Here is a 19,111-nt window from a genome sequence, read left to right as displayed (position 1 = left end):
AGAACAAGGCAAGGGTGGTTACACTACAGCATGTTTCACTGCTGCTGACTGCAGTGTTCTTACTTAATACTGTAAAGTATTTCAAAAAATGTTGCTCCCATGAGTCACTTAGAGACAAATACATGCAAAAACAGAGTCCAGGATGAAAAATACCAAAGTTACCCTTTAAGTCATAATCATGAGATTAGTCAAGATTTTGACTTTAAGTCATTTTTTGCAACTTAAAAGTCAAGGTGTACCTTTAAGTCAGATTTATGAGACACTACATCATACTTTTGAGACAGTGAATCAAAATTACAAGATAGCATGAGATAAAAAAAAGACTCATCAATTACTTTTGTCATAATTTAAACCTGGTATCCTATAATAATCAATATTTCTATTTTTTGCCATTTCAACATTGCATCCATTTTTTCTTTTTCTGCTAGAAATTATCTTCCATTAAATTTTCAACATGAACATTACATTTGCCAGAAGTTACTCTCTGTAAAAATCAAGACTAGTTCCTCTACCTTTACGACTTCACCTTTTTTTTTTATAGCTTTCCCTATATTGATCAGTTATAACATGTTATGCATCAATTTCCATGCTGATGTTTGAGGAGACCAATAGTCAATATGCTACACAAAGATGTATTCTGGCAAACAATATTTCATTCACTGACTTAAAGTTTCCTTTCTAATGTAAAAACTGAGGCACATGATATCCAACTTAAATGTGGGATGAAAAAACACTCCTGTCCAAAAGGCACATGTTTTATGAGATTACATGTGAGTGTTCACATGAGACTTTACAGTGGGGGTGGATAGAATAACTAGAAACAGTCAGGTCTACAAAAAGTGTATTTAAAGGGGAGTGAGAGCTAATTGGTATTTCTGTGTGCTGGTTACAAACATCTTGGCATGGTAAGGCTATCATGGACCTGGGCTGGTTTCTCCATCCAGGGTCTGTGTTTAGTGACAACATCAAAGCACAAGAAGTGATCCAGGATCAGAGGCCAGCACCACTTCATTTCCCTCGACTATCTTGAGCACCTAAAATATATTTCAAACCATATCAAAGCTGCATTCATCAAAGTAAATCACTGATTCATTCTAACCTAACTCTGCCTGTAGGCTAGAACTGCATTTACTATCAGCGCCATAGCTTAGAAAGTGCTGGAACATACTGCTTCGGTGAGCGTAGCTGATAGCAATATCAAACCACACGTGACAGAGACAACTCGAGCTTTCACCCTTAGATGTTAAGCAACAAATTCCACATCACTCCATCCAAATCTGACACACCTGATATATACACTTAGCTGGAGACATACAGTGACATCCACTGTAGAAGCTCAAAGCCTCCCAATTCGCTGCACGAGCTCTACAGCACTTCTTATCAATTCCTCGAGGGAAAGGGCAACACGCAGTAGCAGTGCAGCAAGTAGGAAGAAGTGTGAGATGTGAGAATTGTACAACATCTTGATTAGCATTTCGCTTTGTTCACACAGGACACCCACGCTTGTGTAGCAGGACGCGGGCAGGAGCCCACCTCACAAAGACAAAAGTTTCACCTTTTTTTTTTTACCTCTTTAAATTTTAACACATAAACATGTTTGTTGTTGCTTGGCAAAATAATAACAGCATCACAGGGTCTTTCATCAGTGAGTGGAGTTTTGCATGAAGGATAAGTTTGATATTTTTCAACCTGGATCCTATTTTCCCATGTTTTTGTGTCCGAGTGATGTCCAATATTGCGTGAGGGTGCTGCAGCCAGGCAGCAGGGAAACAGGCAACAATGTAACCACCTGATGCATGTGTGCACCGTTTCATCCTGTGAAAGTGCTTGTTTTTGCCACTGTCTGTCAATTTATGGAAAGAATTCCTACAGAGATAGACCTTTTTTTAGACAGAAAGATCCTTTTTGTTTAAGCAGAAACAGCCCAGAAATCGCCATCGCCCAAACTGTCAATTTGCATCCACTACAAGCGCTTGTTTTTGCAACTGTCAGGCTCAGATTATTATTGTGTCTGACAATTTATAGAACGGATTCCTACAGAGATAAACCTTTTTGTTAAAGAGTAATGATCACTTTGTTTAACCAGAACGACCCCGAAAATCGCAATCGCCAAACTCACCAGACTCCATTTAAATTAACAGTAATTTTAGAGTGTATAGAGCCAGCATATTTTTTAAGGATTTATTTCAACCAAACCAGAGCTGGTGATTGTTGTAACAGTGACAAAAGGAACTAAGATAGGTTTTTTGAGTTTTATTTTGTTTCTGTCAACTTTGAATGGAGTGTATTTTACGGTGATAAAATTACTTTTTGTTTAAATGGAGTCTGGTGACTTTGACAACAGTGATTTCAGGGCTGTTTCAAGTTTCACAAAAAGGGATCTTAGTCTTTAACAAAAGGTCTATCTCTGTAGGGATCCTTTCCATAATGTTGTCAGACACATGGAATAATAATCTGAGCCTGTCAGTGGCAAAACAAACACTTTTAGTGGATGTAAAGTGACAGTGCAACCATGCCCTGAATGGTTATATTGCAGCCTGTCTTGACCAATTCCAAAAATTGTTCTTCCAATTGGTCACTTAGACACAAAAACATGGGAAAATAGGGTCCAGGTTTTAAAATACCAAACTTACCCATTAACTTTATTTGAAAGCTGAGACCCTGAGTTAAAATTTCTTTCCATGGTTAAAAATGAACTTTAACACTCAACTAGATGGATGAGAATATCAACATCAGTTTGATGTGATAGGTCAACGACATGGTTAGCCTCGCTTAGCAAAAAGAGTGGGAGTAACGGGATCTACCTATAGCAGATGTATGTGGTTCTATGGCGATTAGAAAAAAACACAAACAGATTTCCTGGTGTGTTTCTGTCAAATCAGAGTATGACGTTCAGAGAAAACACATAACATGGCTGAGTTTTGCTGCCTGTGTGAATGCCTCTGCACATCCGCTGTGTGTCCTGTGTGCTCAAGCCCTTGGACTGAAAGCCACTGAATGTCTTTAAGGCTTCCCTGTATGATGAGTGTGTGTGTAGAAAAGTCTGACAAGGCTGTACTGTGACATATTGCATAAATCACCATCATCACCACTATGGTGTTAGAATTACCCATCAAATCTAAATCTTATTAGCATTCTCTGTTATCAACAGTTAGGACTGCACAATACTAATTAATTCCCTGCGTGTGTGAGAGACTGACAGAAATCAGAGTGAAGAGGACATAAGTGCAAGTCAACAAGTTTATCTGTGTTTGTGTATGTGTGTGCGTATGTAAGCAGCCCTCAGAGGGGAGTGTGTAGCTGTGTGTATTGCTGTGGTGGTGTGGAGGAGGTGGAGGAGGAGGTGTTGGGGGTGGGGATGTTAGCCAGACGGGAGGAAGGGGAGGAGTCAGACAGCTGCAGCTCCTCCAGCTTCTTCAAGTACTCGTCTCTGAGGGCCAACAGCTCCTTGTAGCGCTGCTCCACTGGACTCTGCTGCTGCAACACACAACACACAACACACACACACACACAATGAATAATACACCTCCTGGTGCATCCAGTAACAAAACCAACAAAGGTCATTTGTAGGGATGGGTCATGATTTTTGAATTTCGAATAGTCGTTTTATTTTTCGAAAAATCGATTTTTTAATGCGACTATTACTATTCGCCGTCTTATTTCTCCCCCTATATTTGACATGCAATTCAGCTCCTAACCGCACGAGGGCAGTCTAGGATTGCTACAGCGGTGTGAGATGGGCTACCAGCTAGTTTGATGCTCTTCTACAAACAGGAGAAACATGCAGAGACTACTACTCCACGAGGAACGTCCGCAGTCATTCGGGCTTTCATAGTCGAGCGCACGTCCGCGTTGTAATTTCCTGTAAAAATGTCCGTGAAAAATCCTCGCGATGTGAAAAATACATGCCGAGCAGTCACCAGTGTGCGTGCACAGGGCTTGCGGACGTCCGCTTTGAGTCCGTGCAGACCTCCGCGCAGTCCGTTCCGCCCAAGTATGTTCGGGCCTTTAAAGATGAATGGATCTCTGTGTGCATGGCTCCGGGGGGCGATTATACGAAAAATTGTCGAATAGTTGCCACGATTTTCGAATAGTGTTTTTGCTTGTGTTGCCCATCCCTAGTAATTTGTCATTGGTTTTAAAACATTACAATTTTACCTGTCTGACTTTTTATTATATGTCATCATTAGAAAATGTGGCAGCTTTGATGCGACTGTGTAGTTTATAATTATTATCTAATCAAATAAAAGAAAGGTTGTTAGATTTCAAATGTTGACGCCCTGTCATTCCAGGGACAACAGAAAACATGCCTGGGCCAAAGAGAGATCTTCCTTAGGATGCCTTCGGGACGGAATGACACATTATCAATGTGTCAGGATACGCACCCTCCTGTTTCCTTGATAATGCTATGTGGTGTGCGACAAATCTGTGCTGACATTGACAGGAGGAGAGCTAGCTACTGATAGCTGTTAGCTGAATGTGGCTGGAACTAACAGCTAACAGAGATTGCACTGAATTCACATACTGTATATACAATAAAATACATTACATTTTTTCCCCCATTAAAGGTTATTTTGGGGGGAATTTTTCCTTATCTGCTGTGAGGATCCAAAGGACAGATGGATGTCGTATGCTATAAAGCCCCAAGGCAAATTGTTATTTGTGATATTGGGCTTTATAAATACAATTGATTGATTGAATAGGTTTTATGACCATCATACAGATGCTCATTCATTTTCATCCAAATCTGTGCTGTCCCACCCTCTTCTTTTGCACCACTGTCACTTCCTGTTGGTCAATTGCTTAAGCTCAATTTTGTGAGATGGCTTAGTTAAAAATATCCATTGAGTGTGGTTGTTTGGACAAACTGCCATTAATTATGGCCAAATTTTTGCAAAAGTCTGTAACTAATGGTGCCCCAATTGACCAATTTTGAAATAATTTTACACATGTGGTTCAGTGTTGTTATTCAACACATCTTGCAAGTTTTGGAATGATTTGACTGACAATTTCTGATTTATAGTCTGATTTGTATTATGCCACGCCCATTTCTACATTTGTAGCGCCTCTGAGTGGTCGATTTGAATGAAACGTTCAGAATGTGTTTAACCCTATGGGCCCTAGGCCTTTTTGGGGTATTTTTACTGCCTTTACTTTAAGCTCATATCACAGTCATTATAAAGGCTACATACACGTTATATCTTGTTTTTTTCAGGACAATCTGGGCTAACCAGATTTGCCATCATTCCATGTCCTTCTATGTGCCTGTATTTTCTATTAATTTTTATATCAATGAAAAAAACAAATCCATGTGCCTAAATTCTTACATTTTTACATGTATCTCAGCATAGCAAGTTGGAAGGTGACGTGGCATTTCTGTGCGAGCCTGCGTTCACGAGTAATCCATCCAAGAGTAATGTGTGTGCAAAGCTGTATGAAAGCTCTGTTATACATCATTTTATTATCACTTTGTCAATTATTTTTGCTATGAAAACATTGGATTACCGACAAGTAAGTAAGTTGGTTTTGTCGGAAAGCTACAGTTCCGCTGTTTCACGTGATATGCGTGGCTTCTCGCTATGACGTACAGTCGTGGAGAAAATCCACATAGAAGAACAGGTGTGAATTTGGACGCACTGTGCGTCGTTCAGGCCAATAGGTTTAACGTACTTATGTGGATATATCCTACAAGTTTTGTGATGATTGTTGTGGAGTTTGGTCTACTTATGTACTGAGCCAGGCCAAGTTCATTTGTCAGTATCTTCAAAACGCAATGAAATATCAGCAAGCTTTTATTAACTTTTGATAAGCTTTGTCTTATGATGATCCACAAAAAATATGGTTTGTATTAGATCTATGGTTTAGGAGGAGATGTCAAAAAGGTGTTTTGCGTGATGTTGTAATGCCCCCTTTTGACTAATTTCAAAATAATGTCAATAATGTGGTTCAACATTATTATTAAACATATCCTGCAAGTTTTGTAATGATAGGACAAACAATTTTTGATTAGTCTAATTTGTGTTTTGTCACTTCCACATTTTGCATTCTTGGCAACCCCTGGTGGACAATTTAAATGAAACTTTAAGGATATGTTACTGGTACCTCTTTAGACGTACCCTGCAACTTTTGTGATGACTGGCTTAAAGGGAAATTTCGGTTTATTTCAACCTGTCTCCTATCGTCCTACATTTGTTTCAAGTGACTAGTGACATAAAAATAATAGTTAGCATGTAATCCGTTAGCCTAGATACAGCCAGGACGAATCAACTTTGCACTTGAAGGTATGCCCATTCACTTACGTTTTAACAGGTCTGACGCTACTATGCTCCCTGGCTGTATCTAGGCTAATGGCTAACATGCTAACTATTATTTTTATGTCACTAGTCACTTGAAACAAATTTAGGATGATAGGAGACAGGTTGAAATAAACCGAAATTTCCCTTTAATGGTTATGAAGTTAGGTCTCTTTACGAGCTAAACCATGTCCCTTCTAAAGTTTACTGGTCAATATCTTAAAAACACAATGAGATATTAACAAGCTTTTGATAACTTTAAATAAGCCTCATATAGTGATTAGAAAATCTGGTACAAATTGGACCTACGGTTTAAGAGATGATGTCAAAAATGTATTTTTCAAAAATTTCAAAATGGCAGAAAACTTAACTGGTAGGACATCAATGGTTCTTGTGTGTTTTTCATGACATTTAATTGGAGATCTATTACGAGGTCAGTCCTGTGTTAAGGCTCAAGTCCCAACAAATGGTGCCGCCATGTAAAAGATAGCACTGGTGCCTAGATCACAACATTTTGGTGTTCCCGTGTGACACATAGTATTGTTACAGATTTCCAACAAATAATATTCCTGCTTTTTTTAATACCCAGTACATTCCTTACATTTTTGGTGTCGTCTGTGAGGACTACTATTGTTGTTCCCTACAGTTATTTTAAACATCTGGATCAGCTGAGAATTTCACTACTGGTGCATCCTACTTTGGACTGTTGACTACATTGAGAAAATGGAAACATTTTCTAATAATACTATCTCTGTAAGACTTTTTCTTTTTAAGATGACTTCCCATAACATTAAAACTTTTCTTAAAATATTCTGATTTAAAGGGCCAGTGTGTAAAATGGGTTGAAAACAGTGATATCAGTGGTCAAATTCTAGATTGCAGGGCTCACTCGCTCACCCCTCCCGTCGGGTAAATGACGGTGGCCTCGTAGGGACAAAAAGCCTTGCGCACGAGTTTTTCAGGAGTAGGTCTATCTAGCGACGAGGTGAATGTTTATTTAGAAATCTAAGCCATGTTACGATATTGTAATGAATCACTCATGAGCAGGAGACCAGAGGAGCGTTCGGGAAAAAGGCCCGTTTATTTGAGCACTCCAGAAACTCCGGTAACACTCCAGGGGGTAAAAGACTCCGTCCCAAACTCTGACTCTTCTAGCGTAACACACACACTCCATAACTTTACACACATACTCGTTTACCATCCTAAGTGGGGACCCCCCTCCCCTCTCTGCTCAATCTCCAGCCCGCACACTGACTGACAGCGTAGCCTGTAAACAGAGCTCAGCTGTTTATTTAGCCTAGCGATATATAGTAGCTGCAATGGACGACTTTGAACGCAATTTTGAAGAGTTTCTTGTAGCAGACACAGAGCCAGAGCCATACCTGTTTGAGCCGGAGCATACAGATGAGGAACTCCATGTGTTTGATGCTGAGCGGGTGAGAATGGGATTCAGTGCTACTGCTGCCATCGTTGGGGAGATATATCATCAGGAGGAAAAGCGCCGCAGAGAGTGCATCACAAGGAGTGAAGTTGCGTCTTCTTTTCCTCGCAGATGACGGTTCAGGTTCATTCTCTCCTGTTGCGTGGTAAGTGTGGTCCATTTGCAAACTTTATAACTAAAAAAACTTTTCACTACTCTCCATCGACGAACTACTAACACTCTGCTGTTTCCTCCTCCTTCTTCCTTCCTTCCGCTGTCTTCGTTGGTTCATTTATACACACGAAACGCGTTCTCTGGCTGGCTGGATTGTCCGCTCGGGCTGCCTTACATACATGGAGGCGCAAGATGGCGACCTCTCTAAAGCAAGGCCTATATATATATATATATATATATATATATATATAAAAGCATAATTATAAGGCTACGAAAACCAAACGAATTTTATTTTATAGCGATTATATACTTATATAAACATATTAATGGGTAGAATATTCAGATTCAGATTCAGATTGACAATAAACCATGCCAAATATTACACACTGGCCCTTTAACTCTTGAAATCTTTCCTTACAGTGTATGTGATACTTGAGTAGCAAAAGACAGACACGTATTTACTCAGTCAGCTTAGTGAGTAATTTGTGATGCCTTGTCTTGTCATCTACCATGTCAAGAAGTAAATACTGCCATGGCTTCCAGGCACCCAGCGATCCCAGAGCAGGTCAGAGTATATTTTAACAAACACGTACCTGTTGTCGTATGCGTGGGTTCCAGCGGATGTAGTATGTTACCCACAGCTCTAGGTGGCGCATGCTGGCAACGGGGTAAAGGACCCTTCCGGACTCTGGGGTGTAGAAAGGGTTTAAATACATTTCCATCTTACTGTTGACCAGAGACCACAGAGACACCGTCTTCGTCCGCACCTCCTACACAACAGAGACGGTGGAACTGTGAGACATTTTAATCTCACATGCACGGCAAAGTAAAATTAAAGCATGCTTGCATGCATGCTGTAGGGAAACAGAGCAGGCAGTTTCACATCCCATCTTACATGCTGGTCTCGTGCACTCTCACAGTTGTAGAGGAAAGTCCCAAAACAACAGCTGTAGAGGTGATCCAGGATTGTCAGCAGGAGGCGCTCGTTAAACTCAAAGGCTGTAGGAAACTGAGGAGAGGAGAAGAGGAGAGTTAATCAGTTATAAATCTGACCTCAGATCTCACATAAGGAGACTCTCTTTGGTGGATTGGTCTTTAAGATACATTCCCTGTTTTTGTAATAGCACTGCCATACAATAATGAAGCTCAGGATCTTATTTTTGTTATATCCTCAGCAGGAAATATTTTCACTGGACATGATAAGTGAGAAGACTTAAATATGTCAGACTCTGACAGATTTTCCTGGTCAAAAATCGAATTACAACAACCCTGAGTGCGGCAGCGCTGATGATAAAGCTGCTTTTTGTGTGTGTTTTAGGGAGACAGAGACAGAAAGAGAAGGTGGAGGGTGGACTATTGTTAAAATGTTTCTGTAAGTTACTAATAACTTACTCAGAATGCTGCTTTGTCACTGAATGACCCGACCGCCAGAAACCCGCAATAATGTGTAACAAGCTTACCAGCACCGCCCGAACTGCTGGACCAATAGGTTGCAGGTTGAACTGCACATCACCACTGTTTTTACCACTAATTCTATATTTGTATTGAGCCTTTTTGCACTTTGAGCTGCTGCACCCACATAAACCAAAACAGCAGATTAAGATGCCCACACAGTCCATGCATCTAAGACCTTAATGCTTTGCGCTGGTTATTGTGCTTACACAATTGAGTAAGGGCTGCAGTATCTTTTCAGAGGGCTTGTTTGTGACACAGGATTTAATTAGATTAAACCCAAACTACTGGGTCAAGCAAAACGTGTCAACAAAAAACCCTCCCCATGTTTTCTTGGTCTAACTGCTTCTTTGTAACCACCACATGACGAATGATAAAAATGCTTTTGAGCTTACATCACTATATGAGTGCAACCTTCTGTGCATTAAACATACCTGTTTAGTCATCTGCCATACACAGTCGATGAACTGAACAAAGATGGGTGATCTGTCCTGATCTGCATGGTTCTTATCACCATGACCTATCCTCTACACACACACACACACACACACACACACACACACACAAATTAAATGATTAACAGGAGAGTTAACTATTTTAGCAGTCAGTTGAATCATTTTTTTGTGTAAATGTCAAACTCAATACTGCTTTAAAATATCTCTGACAGGACTGAATATGGGTTAATTAACACACATAGCTGAAGATCATCTTAAAGACAGAGGCTGTAAAAATGTTACTTACCGAGGCAAACTTGTGCCCAAAGCTGATCCATTCCTTCTCAATCAGCACCTGAAACAGCACAAAACTTCACTTTCTGTCCATTCGTGATACTACAGCTTTAACAAGTGACACCCAATTACTTTAAAGTAGAGTAAAACCACTGTAACAGTGCATATACAGCTTACTGTGCTGCTTTTTGGTGTGGATGAGCAGTTTCCCCTTGCTTGTTCTTGTTTCTGAAGTTACTGACCTGGAAGCCTCTGAGAGTGCGGTAGTGACTGTCCAGCATCAGCATGGCCAAAGAGGTGAGCTGGGCAGTCCGGTCCCAGCCATCACTGCAGTGAACCACCACTGAGTTCCCACTGGAAACCTTGTCTGCTACTTGGATGGCTCCTGACAACACCAGCTGCGTTCACAAAAAAACACTTTTAGAAAACATGTAATGACAGGCCACAAAGCCACAATACTTCAAATAACTAGAATTACCACCTTACAGTTGTATTAGGGTTGCAGCGACATACCAGTTTTAAGGTGTACCATGATATTTAGAAGTACCATAATTCATTTAAAGTTGACTTTTGACCTTTTGGATATGAAGTGTCATCACTTTATGGTTAAATCCTATTGGACATTTGTGTGGAATTTTGTCATAACTACAGTATGAATTCTTGAGTTATGGCCAAAAACTGGTTTTGTGAGGTCACAGAGACCTTGACCTTTGACCACCATATTCTAATCAGATTATCATTACATCCAAGTGAACATTTGTGCCAAATTTGAAGAAATTCCCCCCAAGGCGTTCTTGAGATACCATGTTCACGAGAATGGGACAGATGGACAGACAGACAAACCCAGGGCATAAATAATATGATGACATTCATGTGTGCACAGACACTGTTGTCTTACCTTAATATGTTCTAGCCAGTGTGTCGACTCTAGACTGGACAGCCAATGAGATTCCTCCACATTTGGGTAGACGATGTCCTTGAGTTTCTTTAGGGATTCTCTCATGACATGGATATTCTGAATGTCCAGGAAGATGAGCTCTGCGTTTTGGTACTCGTCACCCTCATAGCCTCCTCCTGTGGCCTGGGGATAGCAAAGACAGTAACCGATAAAAAAGGTAAAATTAAAAAAGAAATCCTTAACAGTAACAGAAGATGTGCACTAATCCAATTAACATATGGAAACATCAGAGACAGTATGGGGCCACCAAAGACGGTCTAGAGGGCTGTTAACATTCACCATAAATATATTGAAGTGTGGTTTTTGAGATACTAGACATGAACAAAAGTGTTTCCTTGGGAATCACCTTATAAAGACAATTCTAGATACTACTACTATATTCAAAAATGTCATGGTGATGTGGCCAGTAGCTGATTCTAACCCCTGAGGGTACTTCCTTTCTCTTCTAACCTTGTTGGCCACAGCATTGACGCTAGGCCGAGCATCGTAGATGGTGAGCTTGGCAGTGTCATTTGCCTCCCTGATAAGATCCAGGTAGCGCTCGTCATCCTTGTTTCTTTTACCAGACATACCAACCAGAGGCTGACTGCAGCGGACGATCACCGCCTGGTTCTCTCTGTGGATCCATGACAAAACCTAAGGCACAAAGACCGGTCAGTACTGGAGGACATGGACTCACTGTCAGGTGACTTGTGATGGCAACAAAGTCATGATAAACTGCTTAAAAGCACAGAGCAAAGAAGGCGGCCTCAAGGTAATGGGCACTAGGGCAGACCAAAGAAACCACAGGTCACACTTAGTTCCAATCCCATTTCTTGTTTAAATCCTGACCCCTTGTTTTCAAGTGCCCCTTTGCCCCTCAGAACAGAGCTACTTGTAAGGACTAGTTGTTGAAATCTTCCCCCAAATTGCTGTTAACAGTCTGAGTCTTTCACAGTTTTTCCAATGCATCCCACTCAAACGATAATGCTGGTGTTATTCTATGTTTGTTTTTTTCAATAATGTCCATGAACAGACCAAACCAACATGTATTGATTCTAATAACAAGTACTGTCTGTGTATCCAAAGCCTGAATATATTATTTTTCCATGCCATAGAACTTAATATAAATTCCAGTAAGTGGATCCTGAGTTAAGATTTTTTTTTTTCAAAAACATGAAACTTATGTGCAGATGACTTTGGGGCTCACCGGTATGCGTCCTCTTGACCTGAAGGCAGCCACTCTTCTGAGGTCCTCCTCTTTACTTTTAAAGGGTACAGTCAACACAGTGGGGTAGGTGTCACACAGATCATAATTCTTATTGATGAACGTTATACGCCACTTGCTATTAGGTAAGCCCTGCAAAACACAATGATCATCATCACTGAAACACTGTCCGCTCTTTTTGCAAGATTATTCAAATTCATTTTTTAAACTTCTAGTTTTGTTTACACAACACATCTACACTACAAAATGATGTACAGTAGCAGTAATGACAGTACTGATAAGTACTGTAATTGTAAAGTTGTAAGGCTGTACATGTATTCCTCCTTACCTGCCGTCTGAACTCCTCTACAGGTTTGTAGATGTCCCAGCCGTTCTCGGCGTACTTCTCCTGAGTCACATATGCAAACAGTGGCTGTATGGAGGGGAGAGGAAGACACTTCTTTTATACACCATAAAGGTATTATAGCAGCAGCACAGACACACACACACACCTGTCAGAGCATTGGCAGCTTGTGATTACTGACCGCTACTCTTTAACACCAGGGGCCTCATTTATAACCATTGTGTACACACAAAAAACGTCTTGAAATGTGTGTAAGCCACTTTCCAAGCATAAGTTGGGATTTCTAAAGAAAAACTTGACCAGGAAATGTGCGTAAATCTAGGCCAACTTAGAGCAATGGGTACATTTTGGAGACGGGGGAAACTAGTGACACAGATGGTGAGGTGATGAATTGCAGCCAGATTGTAAAAATTCCATGTGAGAAGAATCACTATACATCAGGGGCGACTGCTCTGAGAAAACAAGGGAGGCTGAACTTCCCCTAATATTTCATAGAAGAAATGATCAAATATGCACTATTGAATTTACATTACAATAAGAAGGTACATTGCATTAAACATGCGCTAGGATTTCACATTGACTATGATGTTCAAACGTCAGCTGTTTATCACTAGTTTTCAAACGCGACCTCCTTGTCATACATTCTCGTGTCAGCACGGTGGACGTGGAGCCTCCAAGCATTCCTATGAGACAGCGCTGAGCAGGTTTTTTCGTGCAGCAAAGCGAGAAGGTCATTGGATAAATGCGACAAAATCGTCACTTCCAGGGAGGCTCAGCTTCCCTGGGACCTAATGGAGCGGTAGGCGGGAGAGGACGCTCGGTGTATGCATGATGATTGGAGGAATTGTCTAAAAGGCTGAACCCCTTTGTGATTGACAGCGATTCGCATTTCGAGCGCAGTCCCATCTGGATATTTATACGTGTTTAGTGTGACAGTTGTTTTGTCAGTGAACTTTGTGAGCTGTAATGGAGCCAAACTGTGTGCTGTTACCTTTGTTAAATGTTGCTGTTGTCCCTGGTTTTATATGAGAAGAGGAAAAGATTGCTAGTTGCTAGGCTAATTTATACAATGTACAATGCCATAGGCTCGTGCTAATAACATTAGCATGTTGTATTTGTGGGGAAAATGTGTCCAGATAAAGACAAGTGTTTGTCTGTGAATGCTGCAAGTTATAGTGAAGCTGATTTGTGTACTTCACAGAAACCTCTGCCGCCGACTAGTGTTTTGAAGGTGTAACTGCAGAGTGACACAGACACACCACCGCACAAGAGTAAATGCTCAAAATGATGTAGGCAATGTGCGTTCCGGAGTTTTTTATTTCCATAAGCCATATAGCTAATTTTCACTGTTTGTACAATACACACACAACACACACTGTAAACAAGGGTTAGGGTGTTTAAACCCATCTGAAAATCTTTGAGGTGTGTTTTGCTGTGGTTCTATGGCATGAGTGTGGTTGAAAAACGGCTTCAATTAAATGTTCCTTTTATAAGTTACTGCCTCGCTACAATATGACAAATTTTATGATGTAAACTTAAAGTGAGCTTCCCCTGCTTGAAAGACCAGCAGCCGCCACTGATTTCAATGTATGCAAAGATTTAGTATGGATTCTCCACAGAGTTATATAAATGAGGCCCCAGGACTGCTGCTGGGAGAGAAAAAGAGTGACTGAACTAAGGTCAAGACATTTTTTGTAAAATTCTGAGGAGAAGCTCGGTGAAAATGTCCATTCACCACACTAATATCCATTCCTGATCACAGTACGCCAGGGCAGCCCTATAAACACAAAAGCCTGCGTTTAAGTGAGTGAGTGGGTGAGTGAGTGCGTGAGTGAGTGATGAAGTAATACCTAGGCCTGTCGCAATATACGATAAGTCTGTTAATTGCACCGTAAAATTAAAGGGAGACGATAACTTTTCCGGCCGCGATCAATTACCATATTCATGCGTGTTTGTTTTCCTCGTCTCTCTCCACCAAAGAGACTGAACGTTCACTGCCATGCATCGTCTGGCAGCCAGGTGAGTTGGTTCATTAGCGTAATGAACTCTCTGTCTTTGTGGGGGAGGCGGGGCTATAGTCCACACACACACACACACACACACACACATACACACACACACACACACACAGAGCCATCTTTGTGCCCCCCACCCCCTTAAGAGAGACAAAGTCTATTTATATATTGTTTTTTGTTGTTTTTTTCAAGTGCAATTTTTGGTAAGAGACTGTGAGTCCATATCATCATTTTTGTTTTGTTTTTTTCTATTACAGTGCACTTTTTGTTAACAGGGACTGAGGGTCTATTTTTTTTGTATTTACAAGATCTTTATTTATTTATTTATTTTGGTATTTTTGATATTTAAATTTTCTTTTTTTGCATTCTAAATGTTTATTTTTCTTTAAAAGGGTATATTGCATCATTATGCCTTTATTTTCATTATATAAGTTCAAAAAATGGTCTAAAAACCGCAAAATTACAACAATAATAAAAATGGTCTTGAAAGTACAATATTACGTAATATTATTGCTTATCGCAATAATTTCTGACGCAATTAATCGCCCAGCAAAATTTGTAATTATGACAGGCCTAGTAACACCATTGGTCTGCCATGACTGCCATCAATAATTCTCTATCGTCCTCATGGGGCGTACACAGCCGTTCGGTTTATGAATGCTGTTCATTCATTCCGAATCTATTCCACGATGGCTGTGCAGCCTCCACCAGTCATGCAAGGCCTAAAATCACAGGCTGCAGCTGAGGAGGGGAGGGTTGTGTTAACTGATCAGTGGGTACAGCTCTAATAAATGCAGGTCCCTTCTGCTGTGTTTGCATCTATGTTTATTGTTCATTATAGGATGTATTTACATTCATTTCATTGCGTGACTGCAACAGTGGGGCCAACATGGATTTATTAAGAGAACTGGATACAGGGTAGGACGTGGGGCTCCATTCAATCTTGTGAAAGTTCCTCAGTGGTACATGAAGACAAAAAAGTTCAACTTGCTGGGTATAAAATTACTCGGATCTTCCACATCATTGGGCCAAAAGAGAAAGCGCATTAGAGACTTCCTCCATCTGAGGGGCTAACTTCCAGTTTAGCCCTCTGCTAACTTGAATGGAAATAAAATGATTTAATCTTACTGCTCTTCTAGACTTTCAAAATGTTATCAAACCCAATGGATCAAACCCTGATAATGAAACAAGTCATTTTGCAGGTGTAGTGTAGTGTCACTGATTTACAGACATCTCTTTGCCAATCTAAGTCTATGGGAAAAAAGTCCTTTGGGCCCATCGGCATCATGTGACTGACACAGAAATTGTAGTTACTCAGCCTGGCCACTATGTCAAATTGGTCTCAAAACCCAGCGCTTGGGCCAGCGCTTTACTAAGAGCTAAAGTCTGTGACTTAGTGAATGGTGTCACTCCCTGTTCCAAATTAAAAGCCTTCTTACATTTTATACATGCCACAGTCCAGCCATATGCCCAGTTTTGTCCTCATCTTTATTGGTCAGTCTGTGTAATGTCTGCTACGTCATCTCCTTCTTCTTCTTCTGGGTGAAAGCCCACGAAAGAAAAAGTGGTGCTGGAGCTACGGATAGCCCAATATCAGTCGGACCTAGCTGTTTACATGCATTCAAAAGTCCGATTTCAGTCAGACTAAGCCAATAATTTGATTTTCTCAAGCTGCATGTAAACGTACTGACTGTAACAGTTAATTAAAGATCAAAATTATTGTTGTTTTCTTTAAATTGAGTAATCGCCTAATTATATAAGCACTAAAAAAAAAACCCTACAAAGTCCTGCTTTGTTGTCACAATCAAAAACCCGGATCTGCTTAATGTTTTATGATGTTTCACATCAAAATGTTTAGCTTCCATTTACTGTTAGTAGAGCATGTAGCATTTTAAGCTCTGCGATTGGATGGCTATTATTGAAATTTGATAGTCAAGGTTGGCTTTTATCATTGGCTTGTAGCTCTGACATTTTAATCAAAGAACCAGACAGAAGTGCCCCAATGGATATCATGTAAGAGACTGTAGCTATAAACACTCTTCAAAGATGAACCAGTGCCAGCATCCAATACAGCCAGGAGGTAGTTAGCAGGATGAATGTGAGGATTTTCACTGTCTCAGCTGGCTCACACCAGAAACAGCACAGAGACAGTAGCCCTGGTAAAGCTAGCTCTGGCACAAATGTTAGCATGCACAAATATTAACCAGGCAGATGTAGCTGTGATGTGGGTGGTAGCTGTGTGTCATCATGGCATATGAGGGGGAGGCATTCAACATTTGCATGAACACTGGGCATGGAAACAAATGGAGGATGACTGTAAGCAGAAAAACGTTGTTTCTCAGTTTGCTGCTTCAAATACACTCAGTGTTTAAGGACTGGACTAATATTCACAAAACAGGAAGTGGAGCCTCTGTTTAAAGTCATCTCTATATACAGTTCATAGCGTTCATCGTGGTTTGTTCAACCAATGTGGATCAAACCATCTGAGAAAATGTGGCTACATGTGCATCATCTTGTAAATGAATTCCCTGTTGGCCCAACAAAGAATAATGTATTTTTGCCCCAGAAACAAGAAAAGCCGTGTGTTAGTCAAAAGATGGCAGTAGAAGTCAGAAGCTGCCTTACCAGACTATGTGAGAGAGGGAAGGCATATTTGAAGAGGAGCTCGAAGATATCTCTTCTGCTGTGGCCTTCCTGCTTCAAGGCAAACCTCAAGTTCCTCATGTCCTGAGGAACACAGAGAAGATCAGCAACTTAACCATCAACACAAAAAAGGTACTATTCCATTGGCATGATATTGGATGATTTTATAAAAAGTCACTGAGCTTAAAAGAGGATTCCACAGCTTTAGCACTGCACTCCTATTACACTGTCAGACTTTTTTAAAAAAAACTCATTACTACACTAGTCAGACATTTCCACAGTAATGCCTGGCTGAGTGCCCGGTGATAGCTGCCATTACTCAAAAGTACCATGAGGAGTTTTTGACCTCTAGCAGTACTATGGATTTGTGTCAGTAGTTGTAAAACAATGCCCAGGGATAGACAAAGTTACTTTAAGTGAGTAACACTAAATGTTACCCCCATGCTCTAGCCACAGCTATCGCTGGTACAGAGGCATAAAAGCTCTACAGGGCACCTTTAAACTGAGAGGTAGTACAAGCACAAATTATCAGTGAGCAGATAACGAAATTTCACATGCTGTACCTCTCTACCACTCACACACACACACGCACACACATACACACCTTGCAGGTGATATCCAGGCCGTAAGAGTTTTCTCCTCTGCTTGATGCCCCACCCATCTTCTCCACCCGACTGATGGCACCCAAAGGAACGTCCAGCGTCAGCGCCACATCCTAAAACAGACAGAGTCAGCATGTCACTCACCAACACATGAACAAGCACACATGCCAACAACTTCATCACAATACAATCTTCACAAGAAAATCTCACTTTGTTCTCCTGCGTATGTAAAAAGGATACCAAATGTACACCTTTGGAACAACCTAGGGGAACCCTAATGGTAGACCACAGATAGCTTTGTGACCCCTTTCACACATGTACTGTAAACCTGAAATTATCTAGACATTACCTGGAGGAGCCGTACATGAGAATGCAAATCTCTGAATCAGTTGGATCAAACATTAAACAGACCACACCCTGCCAACTCCCTTGTACAAAGTCTGTGTAATGTCCAATTGAGCCCATGGGTGAACAGAGTAGGTCATTGTCCAGAGAATTCACAGTGAGCAAGGGGTCATGTTGATGTTTCTATCATGCAGCTTGCACCAAACCGGAAGCCAACAAACATTTGAGGGTGAAGAAGAAGGGTCATTTACACTACAACAGCAACGAAAATGTCTAACTGACGAGATGATGGGATTGGGGAATTTCTGTTTTGTCTTTGACAAAAACAGTAATTTTACTTCACTGAATGTAAGAGCTGCTGATCTATGGGTGCCTCGATTAGTAATACTCCTTTTCCACGAAAGTGGGGCGTGTACGCAGGTTTTGTAAAAACAGTTAAACCTGCTAAAAAATAGGTAGGGTACACCCTGGACAGGTCACCAGACTATTGCAGGGCTAACACATAGAGACGGACAATTCACACATTCACACCTATGGACAATTTGGAGTCACCAATTAACCTATCCCCAACCTGCATGTCTGTCACTGTGCGGGGGAAGCCGTAGTACCCGGAGAAAACCCACACTGACACAGGAAGAACATGCAAACTCTGCACAGAAGGGCTCCCTCCTGGGATTGAACCAGGAACCCTCTTGCTGTGACGCGACTGTGCTAACCACCACACCGCCACTGTATTAGTCTGAAGATTAAAAAAAATATATAGAAAACATATTGACTAAAATTTGACAACAATGTCATGAATTTTCATCAACTAAGACATTTTAGACACTTGAATTTCCCCTCTGGGGATCATTAAAGTAAATCTTAATTTTGAATTTTCGTCGACTGAAACTAGACTAAAACAAGAATAAAAATGACCAAAATGTGACTA

General features: G+C 40.8%; 1 protein-coding gene across 2 annotated transcripts in view; it reads right to left on the bottom strand.

The window, feature by feature from the left end:
• Positions 1–1,607: 1,607 nt before the first annotated feature.
• Positions 1,608–19,111, bottom strand: part of mtm1 (myotubularin 1) — a 35,020-nt gene continuing 17,516 nt past the window's right edge. Inside the window, exons 5-16 of one of the 2 annotated variants that reach the window (XM_033652051.2) lie at positions 17,838–17,948; positions 17,216–17,317; positions 12,561–12,644; positions 12,215–12,364; positions 11,476–11,661; positions 10,966–11,148; positions 10,310–10,465; positions 10,081–10,128; positions 9,774–9,866; positions 8,783–8,896; positions 8,481–8,657; positions 1,608–3,477 (exon numbers count right to left, since the gene is read on the bottom strand). In XM_033652051.2, the coding sequence (XP_033507942.1) occupies positions 3,283–3,477; positions 8,481–8,657; positions 8,783–8,896; positions 9,774–9,866; positions 10,081–10,128; positions 10,310–10,465; positions 10,966–11,148; positions 11,476–11,661; positions 12,215–12,364; positions 12,561–12,644; positions 17,216–17,317; positions 17,838–17,948 (1,599 nt within the window). In that variant the 3' untranslated portion in view covers positions 1,608–3,282. The remainder of the gene's footprint in view (positions 3,478–8,480; positions 8,658–8,782; positions 8,897–9,773; positions 9,867–10,080; positions 10,129–10,309; positions 10,466–10,965; positions 11,149–11,475; positions 11,662–12,214; positions 12,365–12,560; positions 12,645–17,215; positions 17,318–17,837; positions 17,949–19,111) is intronic. The other variant, XM_033652052.2, reaches the window with a different exon arrangement.

Source organism: Epinephelus lanceolatus, chromosome 22 (genome assembly GCF_041903045.1).
Source record: "Epinephelus lanceolatus isolate andai-2023 chromosome 22, ASM4190304v1, whole genome shotgun sequence".
Classification (NCBI taxonomy): domain Eukaryota; kingdom Metazoa; phylum Chordata; class Actinopteri; order Perciformes; family Serranidae; genus Epinephelus; species Epinephelus lanceolatus.
The sequence above is the reverse complement of the archived record's forward strand: the minus strand, read 5'-3'. Positions and strand labels throughout refer to the sequence as shown.